General features: G+C 52.8%; 1 protein-coding gene across 1 annotated transcript in view; it reads right to left on the bottom strand.

The window, feature by feature from the left end:
- The window catches only part of LOC128849186 (centrosome-associated protein CEP250-like), a 53,180-nt gene that overhangs the window by 14,315 nt on the left and 22,231 nt on the right, over positions 1 to 16,634 (bottom strand). The window contains exons 19-27 of the mRNA XM_054081214.1: positions 15,506 to 15,699; positions 13,212 to 13,339; positions 12,934 to 13,007; positions 12,255 to 12,431; positions 11,009 to 11,143; positions 9,036 to 9,229; positions 6,741 to 6,868; positions 6,463 to 6,536; positions 5,784 to 5,960 (exon numbers count right to left, since the gene is read on the bottom strand). Coding sequence (XP_053937189.1) covers positions 5,784 to 5,960; positions 6,463 to 6,536; positions 6,741 to 6,868; positions 9,036 to 9,229; positions 11,009 to 11,143; positions 12,255 to 12,431; positions 12,934 to 13,007; positions 13,212 to 13,339; positions 15,506 to 15,699 — 1,281 coding nt within the window. The remainder of the gene's footprint in view (positions 1 to 5,783; positions 5,961 to 6,462; positions 6,537 to 6,740; positions 6,869 to 9,035; positions 9,230 to 11,008; positions 11,144 to 12,254; positions 12,432 to 12,933; positions 13,008 to 13,211; positions 13,340 to 15,505; positions 15,700 to 16,634) is intronic.

The raw sequence follows: 16,634 nt of genomic DNA, 5'->3' as shown, positions 1-16,634 counted from the left end.
TGCTGGAGCTCTTTCAGTTCCTTTTTGTGATCAGTTTCCTGAGGAGACTGGAGGCACTTCACTTCCCCTGCAAACACCACAAAGGACAAGATTAGAGTTAACACAGACAATGGTTCTGACTTTACCGACCTGAGGACACTGGAACTGCAGTGTAGGAGGAATCTCTCTCCAGCTCCATCACTCCCCAGAAGCACTGCGGACAGACAGCTATTTCTACACCAACTTCCCTAGGCACAGGGATCACCAGGAACAAAGCACATGAAGCTCTCACCCTGCAACGCATCCTTGGCCTGCCTGACTGCATGAAGTTGGACTTCAAGCTGACTCCTGCCGGTCTCCAGCTGAAATAAGTGCTGCTGAGCCTCAAACAGGACCGATTCCAGGCTCTCCCTCCCTGACCTACAAGTTGTGAACATAGAGAGAAATTAGGTTCTTGCTCCTGATGCCCACAGGCAGTTTGTGTGCGAAGAAGTCGCTCAAGATCCCTACACTTCTGTACAGAAAATAGGGTACACGGAAACCCGTGACAGAAAAAAGATTTCTACCCTTTCAAACAGCAACGCAGGTCCCTCTGAGGGAATGTCCAGGCTCCCCTTACGCCCCAGCAGAACATACGGCTCAGCCAAGTTTGGTCTCAAGAGCCAAATCTGCTCCCGTCTGATGAAGGACACATGGGGAGCTGCGCCCACAAAGGCTGTATCAGCAAGAGCCCATGCTCCGCTCACAGCCCCTCTCTCCTCATTGCTTCCAAGCCGCTCTGCAGGGGGCATAGAACAAGAGCATTTCCCTGGTAACTCGCGGCTTCCGAACTCGCTGTTCATAATGCAGGGATGGGATAGGCAGGTAATTTTCCAGACTCTCTGTATTTCAAAGGGATTGAAGAAATATATCAGATGGCGCAATAAAATCTCGTGCTTGGAGCAGCATTGCTAAGAAATCTGGACTAGATTTTATATGAACTGGAAACAGAGAAAAGGACCATTCAGTTTAAACTGCTGGGAGCGCAAGAGGCAAACTTGCTGCTTTCCTTCAGGCGTTGCTAAGGAGCCAGCACCCAACCAACTCGCCCCTCTACAATGGAAGATGAACCCCTGCCCAGGTAAACCCTTCCATCCCCAGGCTTCAACCAGACAGGATTCTGGGAGCAGGAGCTGCAGTTCCCTCCTGCTCTAACACAGCGCCCTGTGGGCCAGGTTCCCACAGCGCACAGCGTTGCCTCCCGGGGACAACGTTCTTCAGGGCAACAGTGACCTGTGAGGGGCAACAATAAAACCCACAGTGAGAGGGCTGAAGCACTTCCATGGACAATGAGGATGGATCTTCAAGGAGAACAAGCACCTATTTCTGATGGCAGCAGGCTCTGGCAGCCCAAAGGAAACTCGCTCCGCTTTAAGCACAAATCAAAGTCAGTCTCCAAAACAGAACAGAAAAGGGAGCGGCCCAAAGTAAGGCAATAAAAAGCTCTGGAGAGCAATATCTGGCAAGAACCATCGTTGGGTTTTTGTTATCTGTTCCAAAGGTTCTTCAGAACTGATCAACCCCTTTGCAAAAAATAATTAAACAAAGGTGCCGAACGTTAAATAATTCAATAAGAACCCAAGAACGGATCAAACTGAATTCAGCCGGATCAGATAAGAGAAGCTGGAGCTCAGAAGCAGCAGCAGCTCTTGGGAAACACACTGACTCAAAATGGTATTTAGCAGCCTTGCTAACACCACACTCTGCGGTGGGGAAGTGTAGCAGTTACGGAGCATGACAAACACTCTCTAAACTATCAGTTGTAGAGCTCTGCAAGTTCTGCGCTCTTCTAGAACCCCCATGAGGAGGACAAATACCTTGAACCTTTTGTGCTTTTTTTGGTTTGGCTTGTTTTTTTGGAAAACAGAACTTATCACATTTGATCTTAGAAACCTGAAAGAGCAGAAGGACAGAATCTTGTTCCTTCCCTGCGTAACTGCCCCATGATGTCTGTCTCTGAACAGCACATGGTAACGAGTCCAGGACCCAAAGCCTGACGAGAATTCCAAAGAGGTTTCTCTGATGATGATGCAAACCACACTGGCTCCTGCGCTGCACGGAACAGGAGCTACCCTGGACACAGAAGACCTTCCAGAGTCTTAGCACGGGCCTCTAACTTCAGCCTAAAGAGCCATGTCCTAGTCACAGCATCCGTACAGAATAGCCTCAAGTTGCGAAGGCCTAACGCCAAACTCCTCGGTAAGCAAAGATCCGCGTCCAAAAGCACAACACAAGATACCAAAACTGGAGAGAAACTTCACATTCTAGTCAAGGTCTGGCTTGCTTTGGGCTTCCCTCAGCAACAGGCAAGGGGATAACCATGAGACCCAGGCTCAGCACAGTTTTTTCAGCTTTAGCTCTCACAAAAATAACAGTCACATCAGGGGATACTCTTTCCATTTTCCATATTCGTCCATTTTCTGTCTGTGGAAGGTGAAAACGCCTGCAAAGCAGGCAGGATGCAATAACTCCTCAGGCAACGCTCACCACCTCTATCATCACAGATATTCCATCATGTCCTGTCTCAGGTCTCCTCCCTGCGCTTACCTGGCCTCTGCCAGCTGCTCGGAAAGGCCTTGTCTGTCCCGCTCTGTGGCTGCCAGTGGCACCTCGAGGGCAGCCTTCTCCTGCAGCACCAACTCCTTCTCCGTGGACACCCCGGCCAGGGCGTGCGCCTGGTGAGAGGGCTCCTGGCGCAGCACCTCCAGTCCATGGCTCAACAACTCCTGCTGCTGGGACATCTGCAAGCAGGATAGCGAGCAGTGAGAGTCCTGTCCTTGGAGTTCTGTGCCAGGGCTGCTGCCGGAGGACAAAGAGCTCCTGGGTCGCGGCTGGAAGGGGAAGAGCATCCGCTGGGCACACACCAACCCCCCAGGCTGCCAAAAGTCACCGGCACTGCTGACCCAGACGGGTGGGGAAGGCCCTCCTGGGTGCCAGCAGAAGGCTCCCTCAGCACAAACGCAAGCACCCCAGGCAAGGGCTGTCAGGCAAAACCACCACCTTTTCCACAGGTGCCCCCTCACCAACAGAAATCCCATCAGAATCTATTCCAGGGCTGGAAATCTTCAGGAAAGGCTCAGCAGGAGCAACTTTGCTCACTGAAGAAACTGAAAATACACCAAGTTTCTCTGCTAGGAAACCCAAGATCCAAGTGTCCCCTTCTGCAGTGTCGAGCCATTGGATGTGATGGGGTGACGCCTGGCAGGGAACAGCCCCTCTGGGAGCAGCAGCGTTCAGGGATTTGTGGAAGCTTGGCTGCTGTGGCCGAAGAGACTCGGTTCAGCACCTCATGTCACAGCACTGTTCACTTCTCCCACACAAAGAAGGGGTCCAAGGCACCACCTGATGAACAGCTTGCCGGCCTTCAAGCCTGAAGATTAACCAAGGCTTTTCGCCTTTGTGCTTCAACACTGCCTGTTTCCTAGCACCTCTCTCCTCGGAATGCCTCGCTGTTCTCACAGTCTCTGTTTTCAAAGCTCACCTCCCTTGCCACCAAGGAAAAGATGCCGATGCACCGCAGGGGGAGGAAAGAGGCCAGTGCCCCCACGCACCACCCAAAACAGGCCAAGAACGGATGGCCAGGAACAAGGGGCCTGTTCTGTACGCTTCAAGCCCAAAGAAAAAACATCTGTCGGACAGGAAGGGACAGAAGGAAAGGAACCAAGTTCCCGTGGGTGCAGCTGGCAGGAATGTTAGGATTCTGCTTCATGGTAGGTGGGAGATCGGGAAGATCTTACCGTTTTGCTGCCAGGCGTTGGGTGGAGATCACCCAGCCTTCTGTTGCATTTGTCTTGGGCCCACACTGAACCTGTGGCTGCACTGACCCCAGGATGAGGCAGCCACACCTTCACTGGGCAACCTGGGCCAGGGCCTCCCCACCCTCACAGCAAAACATTTCTCCTTGAGATCTCATCTCCACCTCCCCTCTTTCAGCTCAAAACTGTTCCCTCTTGCCCTTATCCCTGCACTCCCTGATCCAGAGCCCATCCCCAGCTTTCCTGGAGCCCCTCTCAGGACTGGAAGCTGCTCTAAGGTCTCCCCAGAGCCTTCTCTTCTCCAGGCTGAACAGCCCCAACTCTCTCAGCCTGTCCTCAGATGGGAGGTGCAGCCGCTTCTGGACTAACTCCAACAGATCCGTGTCCTTCCTGTGCTCAGGACTCCAGAACTGGACACGGGGCTCCAGGTGGGGTCTCACAAGAGCAGAGTGGCAGAATCCCCTCCCTGGCCCTGCTGGTCCCACTGCTGTGGACGCAGTCCAGGACACGGTTTGGCTTTCTAGGCTGCAAGCACACACTGACAGCTTACGTGGAGCTTCTCAGCCCCCAGCACCCCAAGCTCTTCTCTTTGGGGCTGCTCTGCCCAGCCTGGATTGGTGCTGGCCTTCTCAGTCCCACACCTCACGCTGCATATTTTCTCGTTACTTCCCTTCGCACTGTCGCCTGGCTCTCTCCGCCTCTCTCTCTGCTCGTGTCCCACTGCCAAGTGCCTCTTCTTTCAACCTACCCTCCAGTCAGACTGACCTGCCCGCTCTCTTGCTGCTCGTTCACCTCCTGCCTGAGCTGCTCGAGCTGCTCGCAGGCTTCTCTTATCTCTGCCTGGGTCTGGAGTAGCGTCTGTAATAAAACATTCTTCTCACTCTCCTGTTCTAGCAGGACCTGCCCAGAAATAAAGAGAAGCCGAGCTTAAACTTCGTGTGGTCCGACTCAAAGGCTGACAGGCTCACTCATTCACAGCACACTGTGCCGCTCCTCTCCAGGTCATTTTCCGCCCCCTTGGAGACACAGCTTCCTAGGGGAGATTGGCAGGAGAAACACGGTCCACACCCCATCCGTCTGGGGCTGAATCTCCAACAAACTCTTCATCACCTCCCAGGACAATGTGTGCCATGGGTCAAGTGCCTCGCCTTGCCGGGGAGGCTCTCCCTGTTTTCTGCTTGGTCCTGCCTGGCTTTCAACAGCGACTTTTGCACCTGGTCAGCAGTCAAAGCAATGCTGCCAGAGGGCTGGAGATGCATCTCCTGCAGGAAATCTGCCCATTCTACGTTGGTTTGGTGAAAACCACTTCAGTTTGAAGGGATTCAGTGGACTCGGTTAAAGGACTGACAGGACTGGGACACGCTGTCGTCTCTGAGTGCCGCCCCGCCAGTTCGGTCCCCGCAGACACAGGCGGGGCACCGCTGTTCCTCGGCACTCTGCACAAAGAGGACTTTGGGTAGGACGCTCAGTGGGACATAGGAGAGCTGGGCACAGAATGGCTCACCAGCAGGTGACGTCAAACCCAGCCCACAAGCAACCCCTGTTGCACCGCTCAGAAATACTTCAGAGGAGTCCTTAAATATCTCGCTTCTTTTGTCAACAACTCTGCGATCACCCCATAACCACCAGACAAAAAAACATCCCCGGGCAGATTCTGTCCTACAAACTCAGTTTGGTCTTAGACAGGGTTAAGGCCACAAGCACATGTCAGTAAACACCAAAAGAGGAGCCGTAAGAGAGCTGTGAACGTACTCGGAAGGATGTCTTACCAAAAACACCACACAAGAGCAGCACAACCATATGAACGGAAAGGCCAGTTTCTGCCTGGCTTCCTAACAGAGCTCTCACTCCTAGTCCCAAAGACAGCCCTGCTCGTCTCGCACCCCTCCAGATTCCCTGCACAAAGCACGTCAGGCCTGCTCCACCAAGCTCCATATCCCCAGAGCCACCCATTTCCCACAGCTCCAGCCTTGCAAAAACCCACAGAAATTCTCCTTTCCTGGTCTTTACCTCTTGCTTGGCCTTTTCCACTCTGGCTCGCTCCTCTTCTTGTTGAGCTTGCATGACAGCCACCTTCTGCTTCATATTCAGCAGCTTCTCCTCATGCTCGTCTTCTTCGTCTTCTTTCTCTGCCTTCTCCTTTTCCAATTTCTCCAGCATCTCTTGCAGCTCTTCCCGTTCACGTGCCTGAGGAGTGGAGGGAAAGACTTGAAGACTTGAAGTCCTCAAAAAGCCGGTGAAGTTTCATCCCTCTCACAAACAAACGCGTGCTGTGCACGCGAACAGCATGCAGCAATGATTTTGTGCCCTCCTGAAATCACATCCTAGCCAAGATCACTGAGCCCGACCACGAAGTAAAGGAGATGCTCCCTTTCCCTCCCTGACCACTGCCTGTTTGCGCTTCTGGACTAACTCCAACAGATCCGTGTCCTTCCTGTGCTCAGGACTCCAGAACTGGACGCAGGGTTCCAGGTGAGCTCTCACCAGAGCCCAGTAGAGAAGGAGAATGCCCTCCCTGGCCCTGCTGCTCATACTGCCTGCATGTACATGCCCCTGGCTCTGCTGTCTGGCCTAGCAACTTGCCGCCAGGGTCAGATGATTGCTGCCATCTCACACACTCATGCTTTTCTTCTTCTAAACCCAGCCCACAAAGCTGGCTTGAAGAATTCAGAAGCAAACTGGTTCCTACCACGTATTGCTGGAGCTCTTTCAGTTCCTTTTTGTGATCAGTTTCCTGAGGAGACTGGAGGCACTTCACTTCCCCTGCAAACACCACAAAGGACAAGATTAGAGTTAACACAGACAATGGTTCTGACTTTACCGACCTGAGGACACTGGAACTGCAGTGTAGGAGGAATCTCTCTCCAGCTCCATCACTCCCCAGAAGCACTGCGGACAGACAGCTATTTCTACACCAACTTCCCTAGGCACAGGGATCACCAGGAACAAAGCACATGAAGCTCTCACCCTGCAACGCATCCTTGGCCTGCCTGACTGCATGAAGTTGGACTTCAAGCTGACTCCTGCCGGTCTCCAGCTGAAATAAGTGCTGCTGAGCCTCAAACAGGACCGATTCCAGGCTCTCCCTCCCTGACCTACAAGTTGTGAACATAGAGAGAAATTAGGTTCTTGCTCCTGATGCCCACAGGCAGTTTGTGTGCGAAGAAGTCGCTCAAGATCCCTACACTTCTGTACAGAAAATAGGGTACACGGAAACCCGTGACAGAAAAAAGATTTCTACCCTTTCAAACAGCAACGCAGGTCCCTCTGAGGGAATGTCCAGGCTCCCCTTACGCCCCAGCAGAACATACGGCTCAGCCAAGTTTGGTCTCAAGAGCCAAATCTGCTCCCGTCTGATAAAGGACACATGGGGAGCTGCGCCCACAAAGGCTGTAGTCAGCAAGAGCCCATGCTCCGCTCACAGCCCCTCTCTCCTCATTGCTTCCAAGCCGCTCTGCAGGGGGCATAGAACAAGAGCATTTCCCTGGTAACTCGCGGCTTCCGAACTCGCTGTTCATAATGCAGGGATGGGATAGGCAGGTAATTTTCCAGACTCTCTGTATTTCAAAGGGATTGAAGAAATATATCAGATGGCGCAATAAAATCTCGTGCTTGGAGCAGCATTGCTAAGAAATCTGGACTAGATTTTATATGAACTGGAAACAGAGAAAAGGACCATTCAGTTTAAACTGCTGGGAGCGCAAGAGGCAAACTTGCTGCTTTCCTTCAGGCGTTGCTAAGGAGCCAGCACCCAACCAACTCGCCCCTCTACAATGGAAGATGAACCCCTGCCCAGGTAAACCCTTCCATCCCCAGGCTTCAACCAGACAGGATTCTGGGAGCAGGAGCTGCAGTTCCCTCCTGCTCTAACACAGCGCCCTGTGGGCCAGGTTCCCACAGCGCACAGCGTTGCCTCCCGGGGACAACGTTCTTCAGGGCAACAGTGACCTGTGAGGGGCAACAATAAAACCCACAGTGAGAGGGCTGAAGCACTTCCATGGACAATGAGGATGGATCTTCAAGGAGAACAAGCACCTATTTCTGATGGCAGCAGGCTCTGGCAGCCCAAAGGAAACTCGCTCCGCTTTAAGCACAAATCAAAGTCAGTCTCCAAAACAGAACAGAAAAGGGAGCGGCCCAAAGTAAGGCAATAAAAAGCTCTGGAGAGCAATATCTGGCAAGAACCATCGTTGGGTTTTTGTTATCTGTTCCAAAGGTTCTTCAGAACTGATCAACCCCTTTGCAAAAAATAATTAAACAAAGGTGCCGAACGTTAAATAATTCAATAAGAACCCAAGAACGGATCAAACTGAATTCAGCCGGATCAGATAAGAGAAGCTGGAGCTCAGAAGCAGCAGCAGCTCTCGGGAAACACACTGACTCAAAATGGTATTTAGCAGCCTTGCTAACACCACACTCTGCGGTGGGGAAGTGTAGCAGTTACGGAGCATGACAAACACTCTCTAAACTATCAGTTGTAGAGCTCTGCAAGTTCTGCGCTCTTCTAGAACCCCCATGAGGAGGACAAATACCTTGAACCTTTTGTGCTTTTTTTGGTTTGGCTTGTTTTTTTGGAAAACAGAACTTATCACATTTGATCTTAGAAACCTGAAAGAGCAGAAGGACAGAATCTTGTTCCTTCCCTGCGTAACTGCCCCATGATGTCTGTCTCTGAACAGCACATGGTAACGAGTCCAGGACCCAAAGCCTGACGAGAATTCCAAAGAGGTTTCTCTGATGATGATGCAAACCACACTGGCTCCTGCGCTGCACGGAACAGGAGCTACCCTGGACACAGAAGACCTTCCAGAGTCTTAGCACGGGCCTCTAACTTCAGCCTAAAGAGCCATGTCCTAGTCACAGCATCCGTACAGAATAGCCTCAAGTTGCGAAGGCCTAACGCCAAACTCCTCGGTAAGCAAAGATCCGCGTCCAAAAGCACAACACAAGATACCAAAACTGGAGAGAAACTTCACATTCTAGTCAAGGTCTGGCTTGCTTTGGGCTTCCCTCAGCAACAGGCAAGGGGATAACCATGAGACCCAGGCTCAGCACAGTTTTTTCAGCTTTAGCTCTCACAAAAATAACAGTCACATCAGGGGATACTCTTTCCATTTTCCATATTCGTCCATTTTCTGTCTGTGGAAGGTGAAAACGCCTGCAAAGCAGGCAGGATGCAATAACTCCTCAGGCAACGCTCACCACCTCTATCATCACAGATATTCCATCATGTCCTGTCTCAGGTCTCCTCCCTGCGCTTACCTGGCCTCTGCCAGCTGCTCGGAAAGGCCTTGTCTGTCCCGCTCTGTGGCTGCCAGTGGCACCTCGAGGGCAGCCTTCTCCTGCAGCACCAACTCCTTCTCCGTGGACACCCCGGCCAGGGCGTGCGCCTGGTGAGAGGGCTCCTGGCGCAGCACCTCCAGTCCATGGCTCAACAACTCCTGCTGCTGGGACATCTGCAAGCAGGATAGCGAGCAGTGAGAGTCCTGTCCTTGGAGTTCTGTGCCAGGGCTGCTGCCGGAGGACAAAGAGCTCCTGGGTCGCGGCTGGAAGGGGAAGAGCATCCGCTGGGCACACACCAACCCCCCAGGCTGCCAAAAGTCACCGGCACTGCTGACCCAGACGGGTGGGGAAGGCCCTCCTGGGTGCCAGCAGAAGGCTCCCTCAGCACAAACGCAAGCACCCCAGGCAAGGGCTGTCAGGCAAAACCACCACCTTTTCCACAGGTGCCCCCTCACCAACAGAAATCCCATCAGAATCTATTCCAGGGCTGGAAATCTTCAGGAAAGGCTCAGCAGGAGCAACTTTGCTCACTGAAGAAACTGAAAATACACCAAGTTTCTCTGCTAGGAAACCCAAGATCCAAGTGTCCCCTTCTGCAGTGTCGAGCCATTGGATGTGATGGGGTGACGCCTGGCAGGGAACAGCCCCTCTGGGAGCAGCAGCGTTCAGGGATTTGTGGAAGCTTGGCTGCTGTGGCCGAAGAGACTCGGTTCAGCACCTCATGTCACAGCACTGTTCACTTCTCCCACACAAAGAAGGGGTCCAAGGCACCACCTGATGAACAGCTTGCCGGCCTTCAAGCCTGAAGATTAACCAAGGCTTTTCACCTTTGTGCTTCAACACTGCCTGTTTCCTAGCACCTCTCTCCTCGGAATGCCTCGCTGTTCTCACAGTCTCTGTTTTCAAAGCTCACCTCCCTTGCCACCAAGGAAAAGATGCCGATGCACCGCAGGGGGAGGAAAGAGGCCAGTGCCCCCACGCACCACCCAAAACAGGCCAAGAACGGATGGCCAGGAACAAGGGGCCTGTTCTGTACGCTTCAAGCCCAAAGAAAAAACATCTGTCGGACAGGAAGGGACAGAAGGAAAGGAACCAAGTTCCCGTGGGTGCAGCTGGCAGGAATGTTAGGATTCTGCTTCATGGTAGGTGGGAGATCGGGAAGATCTTACCGTTTTGCTGCCAGGCGTTGGGTGGAGATCACCCAGCCTTCTGTTGCATTTGTCTTGGGCCCACACTGAACCTGTGGCTGCACTGACCCCAGGATGAGGCAGCCACACCTTCACTGGGCAACCTGGGCCAGGGCCTCCCCACCCTCACAGCAAAACATTTCTCCTTGAGATCTCATCTCCACCTCCCCTCTTTCAGCTCAAAACTGTTCCCTCTTGCCCTTATCCCTGCACTCCCTGATCCAGAGCCCATCCCCAGCTTTCCTGGAGCCCCTCTCAGGACTGGAAGCTGCTCTAAGGTCTCCCCAGAGCCTTCTCTTCTCCAGGCTGAACAGCCCCAACTCTCTCAGCCTGTCCTCAGATGGGAGGTGCAGCCGCTTCTGGACTAACTCCAACAGATCCGTGTCCTTCCTGTGCTCAGGACTCCAGAACTGGACACGGGGCTCCAGGTGGGGTCTCACAAGAGCAGAGTGGCAGAATCCCCTCCCTGGCCCTGCTGGTCCCACTGCTGTGGACGCAGTCCAGGACACGGTTTGGCTTTCTAGGCTGCAAGCACACACTGACAGCTTACGTGGAGCTTCTCAGCCCCCAGCACCCCAAGCTCTTCTCTTTGGGGCTGCTCTGCCCAGCCTGGATTGGTGCTGGCCTTCTCAGTCCCACACCTCACGCTGCATATTTTCTCGTTACTTCCCTTCGCACTGTCGCCTGGCTCTCTCCGCCTCTCTCTCTGCTCGTGTCCCACTGCCAAGTGCCTCTTCTTTCAACCTACCCTCCAGTCAGACTGACCTGCCCGCTCTCTTGCTGCTCGTTCACCTCCTGCCTGAGCTGCTCGAGCTGCTCGCAGGCTTCTCTTATGTCTGCCTGGGTCTGGAGTAGCGTCTGTAATAAAACATTCTTCTCACTCTCCTGTTCTAGCAGGACCTGCCCAGAAATAAAGAGAAGCCGAGCTTAAACTTCGTGTGGTCCGACTCAAAGGCTGACAGGCTCACTCATTCACAGCACACTGTGCCGCTCCTCTCCAGGTCATTTTCCGCCCCCTTGGAGACACAGCTTCCTAGGGGAGATTGGCAGGAGAAACACGGTCCACACCCCATCCGTCTGGGGCTGAATCTCCAACAAACTCTTCATCACCTCCCAGGACAATGTGTGCCATGGGTCAAGTGCCTCGCCTTGCCGGGGAGGCTCTCCCCGTTTTCTGCTTGGTCCTGCCTGGCTTTCAACAGCGACTTTTGCACCTGGTCAGCAGTCAAAGCAATGCTGCCAGAGGGCTGGAGATGCATCTCCTGCGGGAAATCTGCCCATTCTACGTTGGTTTGGTGAAAACCACTTCAGTTTGAAGGGATTCAGTGGACTCGGTTAAAGGACTGACAGGACTGGGACACGCTGTCGTCTCTGAGTGCCGCCCCGCCAGTTTCGGTCCCCGCAGACACAGGCGGGGCACCGCTGTTCCTCGGCACTCTGCACAAAGAGGACTTTGGGTAGGACGCTCAGTGGGACATAGGAGAGCTGGGCACAGAATGGCTCACCAGCAGGTGACGTCAAACCCAGCCCACAAGCAACCCCTGTTGCACCGCTCAGAAATACTTCAGAGGAGTCCTTAAATATCTCGCTTCTTTTGTCAACAACTCTGCGATCACCCCATAACCACCAGACAAAAAAACATCCCCGGGCAGATTCTGTCCTACAAACTCAGTTTGGTCTTAGACAGGGTTAAGGCCACAAGCACATGTCAGTAAACACCAAAAGAGGAGCCGTAAGAGAGCTGTGAACGTACTCGGAAGGATGTCTTACCAAAAACACCACACAAGAGCAGCACAACCATATGAACGGAAAGGCCAGTTTCTGCCTGGCTTCCTAACAGAGGTCTCACTCCTAGTCCCAAAGACAGCCCTGCTCGTCTCGCACCCCTCCAGATTCCCTGCACAAAGCACGTCAGGCCTGCTCCACCAAGCTCCATATCCCCAGAGCCACCCATTTCCCACAGCTCCAGCCTTGCAAAAACCCACAGAAATTCTCCTTTCCTGGTCTTTACCTCTTGCTTGGCCTTTTCCACTCTGGCTCGCTCCTCTTCTTGTTGAGCTTGCATGACAGCCACCTTCTGCTTCATATTCAACAGCTTCTCCTCATGCTCGTCTTCTTCGTCTTCTTTCTCTGCCTTCTCCTTTTCCAATTTCTCCAGCATCTCTTGCAGCTCTTCCCGTTCACGTGCCTGAGGAGTGGAGGGAAAGACTTGAAGACTTGAAGTCCTCAAAAAGCCGGTGAAGTTTCATCCCTCTCACAAACAAACGCGTGCTGTGCACGCGAACAGCATGCAGCAATGATTTTGTGCCCTCCTGAAATCACATCCTAGCCAAGATCACTGAGCCCGACCACGAAGTAAAGGAGATGCTCCCTTTCCCTCCCTGACCACTGCCTGTTTGCGCTTCTGGACTAACTCCAACAGATCCGTGTCCTTCCTGTGCTCAGGACTCCAGAACTGGACGCAGGGTTCCAGGTGAGCTCTCACCAGAGCCCAGTAGAGAAGGAGAATGCCCTCCCTGGCCCTGCTGCTCATACTGCCTGCATGTACATGCCCCTGGCTCTGCTGTATGGCCTAGCAACTTGCCGCCAGGGTCAGATGATTGCTGCCATCTCACACACTCATGCTTTTCTTCTTCTAAACCCAGCCCACAAAGCTGGCTTGAAGAATTCAGAAGCAAACTGGTTCCTACCACGTATTGCTGGAGCTCTTTCAGTTCCTTTTTGTGATCAGTTTCCTGAGGAGACTGGAGGCACTTCACTTCCCCTGCAAACACCACAAAGGACAAGATTAGAGTTAACACAGACAATGGTTCTGACTTTACCGACCTGAGGACACTGGAACTGCAGTGTAGGAGGAATCTCTCTCCAGCTCCATCACTCCCCAGAAGCACTGCGGACAGACAGCTATTTCTACACCAACTTCCCTAGGCACAGGGATCACCAGGAACAAAGCACATGAAGCTCTCACCCTGCAACGCATCCTTGGCCTGCCTGACTGTATGAAGTTGGACTTCAAGCTGACTCCTGCCGGTCTCCAGCTGAAATAAGTGCTGCTGAGCCTCAAACAGGACCGATTCCAGGCTCTCCCTCCCTGACCTACAAGTTGTGAACATAGAGAGAAATTAGGTTCTTGCTCCTGATGCCCACAGGCAGTTTGTGTGCGAAGAAGTCGCTCAAGATCCCTACACTTCTGTACAGAAAATAGGGTACACGGAAACCCGTGACAGAAAAAAGATTTCTACCCTTTCAAACAGCAACGCAGGTCCCTCTGAGGGAATGTCCAGGCTCCCCTTACGCCCCAGCAGAACATACGGCTCAGCCAAGTTTGGTCTCAAGAGCCAAATCTGCTCCCGTCTGATGAAGGACACATGGGGAGCTGCGCCCACAAAGGCTGTATCAGCAAGAGCCCATGCTCCGCTCACAGCCCCTCTCTCCTCATTGCTTCCAAGCCGCTCTGCAGGGGGCATAGAACAAGAGCATTTCCCTGGTAACTCGCGGCTTCCGAACTCGCTGTTCATAATGCAGGGATGGGATAGGCAGGTAATTTTCCAGACTCTCTGTATTTCAAAGGGATTGAAGAAATATATCAGATGGCGCAATAAAATCTCGTGCTTGGAGCAGCATTGCTAAGAAATCTGGACTAGATTTTATATGAACTGGAAACAGAGAAAAGGACCATTCAGTTTAAACTGCTGGGAGCGCAAGAGGCAAACTTGCTGCTTTCCTTCAGGCGTTGCTAAGGAGCCAGCACCCAACCAACTCGCCCCTCTACAATGGAAGATGAACCCCTGCCCAGGTAAACCCTTCCATCCCCAGGCTTCAACCAGACAGGATTCTGGGAGCAGGAGCTGCAGTTCCCTCCTGCTCTAACACAGCGCCCTGTGGGCCAGGTTCCCACAGCGCACAGCGTTGCCTCCCGGGGACAACGTTCTTCAGGGCAACAGTGACCTGTGAGGGGCAACAATAAAACCCACAGTGAGAGGGCTGAAGCACTTCCATGGACAATGAGGATGGATCTTCAAGGAGAACAAGCACCTATTTCTGATGGCAGCAGGCTCTGGCAGCCCAAAGGAAACTCGCTCCGCTTTAAGCACAAATCAAAGTCAGTCTCCAAAACAGAACAGAAAAGGGAGCGGCCCAAAGTAAGGCAATAAAAAGCTCTGGAGAGCAATATCTGGCAAGAACCATCGTTGGGTTTTTGTTATCTGTTCCAAAGGTTCTTCAGAACTGATCAACCCCTTTGCAAAAAATAATTAAACAAAGGTGCCGAACGTTAAATAATTCAATAAGAACCCAAGAACGGATCAAACTGAATTCAGCCGGATCAGATAAGAGAAGCTGGAGCTCAGAAGCAGCAGCAGCTCTCGGGAAACACACTGACTCAAAATGGTATTTAGCAGCCTTGCTAACACCACACTCTGCGGTGGGGAAGTGTAGCAGTTACGGAGCATGACAAACACTCTCTAAACTATCAGTTGTAGAGCTCTGCAAGTTCTGCGCTCTTCTAGAACCCCCATGAGGAGGACAAATACCTTGAACCTTTTGTGCTTTTTTTGGTTTGGCTTGTTTTTTTGGAAAACAGAACTTATCACATTTGATCTTAGAAACCTGAAAGAGCAGAAGGACAGAATCTTGTTCCTTCCCTGCGTAACTGCCCCATGATGTCTGTCTCTGAACAGCACATGGTAACGAGTCCAGGACCCAAAGCCTGACGAGAATTCCAAAGAGGTTTCTCTGATGATGATGCAAACCACACTGGCTCCTGCGCTGCACGGAACAGGAGCTACCCTGGACACAGAAGACCTTCCAGAGTCTTAGCACGGGCCTCTAACTTCAGCCTAAAGAGCCATGTCCTAGTCACAGCATCCGTACAGAATAGCCTCAAGTTGCGAAGGCCTAACGCCAAACTCCTCGGTAAGCAAAGATCCGCGTCCAAAAGCACAACACAAGATACCAAAACTGGAGAGAAACTTCACATTCTAGTCAAGGTCTGGCTTGCTTTGGGCTTCCCTCAGCAACAGGCAAGGGGATAACCATGAGACCCAGGCTCAGCACAGTTTTTTCAGCTTTAGCTCTCACAAAAATAACAGTCACATCAGGGGATACTCTTTCCATTTTCCATATTCGTCCATTTTCTGTCTGTGGAAGGTGAAAACGCCTGCAAAGCAGGCAGGATGCAATAACTCCTCAGGCAACGCTCACCACCTCTATCATCACAGATATTCCATCATGTCCTGTCTCAGGTCTCCTCCCTGCGCTTACCTGGCCTCTGCCAGCTGCTCGGAAAGGCCTTGTCTGTCCCGCTCTGTGGCTGCCAGTGGCACCTCGAGGGCAGCCTTCTCCTGCAGCACCAACTCCTTCTCCGTGGACACCCCGGCCAGGGCGTGCGCCTGGTGAGAGGGCTCCTGGCGCAGCACCTCCAGTCCATGGCTCAACAACTCCTGCTGCTGGGACATCTGCAAGCAGGATAGCGAGCAGTGAGAGTCCTGTCCTTGGAGTTCTGTGCCAGGGCTGCTGCCGGAGGACAAAGAGCTCCTGGGTCGCGGCTGGAAGGGGAAGAGCATCCGCTGGGCACACACCAACCCCCCAGGCTGCCAAAAGTCACCGGCACTGCTGACCCAGACGGGTGGGGAAGGCCCTCCTGGGTGCCAGCAGAAGGCTCCCTCAGCACAAACGCAAGCACCCCAGGCAAGGGCTGTCAGGCAAAACCACCACCTTTTCCACAGGTGCCCCCTCACCAACAGAAATCCCATCAGAATCTATTCCAGGGCTGGAAATCTTCAGGAAAGGCTCAGCAGGAGCAACTTTGCTCACTGAAGAAACTGAAAATACACCAAGTTTCTCTGCTAGGAAACCCAAGATCCAAGTGTCCCCTTCTGCAGTGTCGAGCCATTGGATGTGATGGGGTGACGCCTGGCAGGGAACAGCCCCTCTGGGAGCAGCAGCGTTCAGGGATTTGTGGAAGCTTGGCTGCTGTGGCCGAAGAGACTCGGTTCAGCACCTCATGTCACAGCACTGTTCACTTCTCCCACACAAAGAAGGGGTCCAAGGCACCACCTGATGAACAGCTTGCCGGCCTTCAAGCCTGAAGATTAACCAAGGCTTTTCAGCCTTGGTGCTTCAACACTGCCTGTTTCCTAGCACCTCTCTCCTCGGAATGCCTCGCTGTTCTCACAGTCTCTGTTTTCAAAGCTCACCTCCCTTGCCACCAAGGAAAAGATGCCGATGCACCGCAGGGGGAGGAAAGAGGCCAGTGCCCCCACGCACCACCCAAAACAGGCCAAGAACGGATGGCCAGGAACAAGGGGCCTGTTCTGTACGCTTCAAGCCCAAAGAAAAAACATCTGTCGGACAGGAAGGGACAGAAGGAAAGGAACCAAGTTCCCGTGGG

Source organism: Cuculus canorus, chromosome 16, assembly GCF_017976375.1.
Source record: "Cuculus canorus isolate bCucCan1 chromosome 16, bCucCan1.pri, whole genome shotgun sequence".
In the NCBI taxonomy this organism is placed as follows: Eukaryota; Metazoa; Chordata; class Aves; order Cuculiformes; family Cuculidae; genus Cuculus; species Cuculus canorus.
The sequence above is the reverse complement of the archived record's forward strand: the minus strand, read 5'-3'. Positions and strand labels throughout refer to the sequence as shown.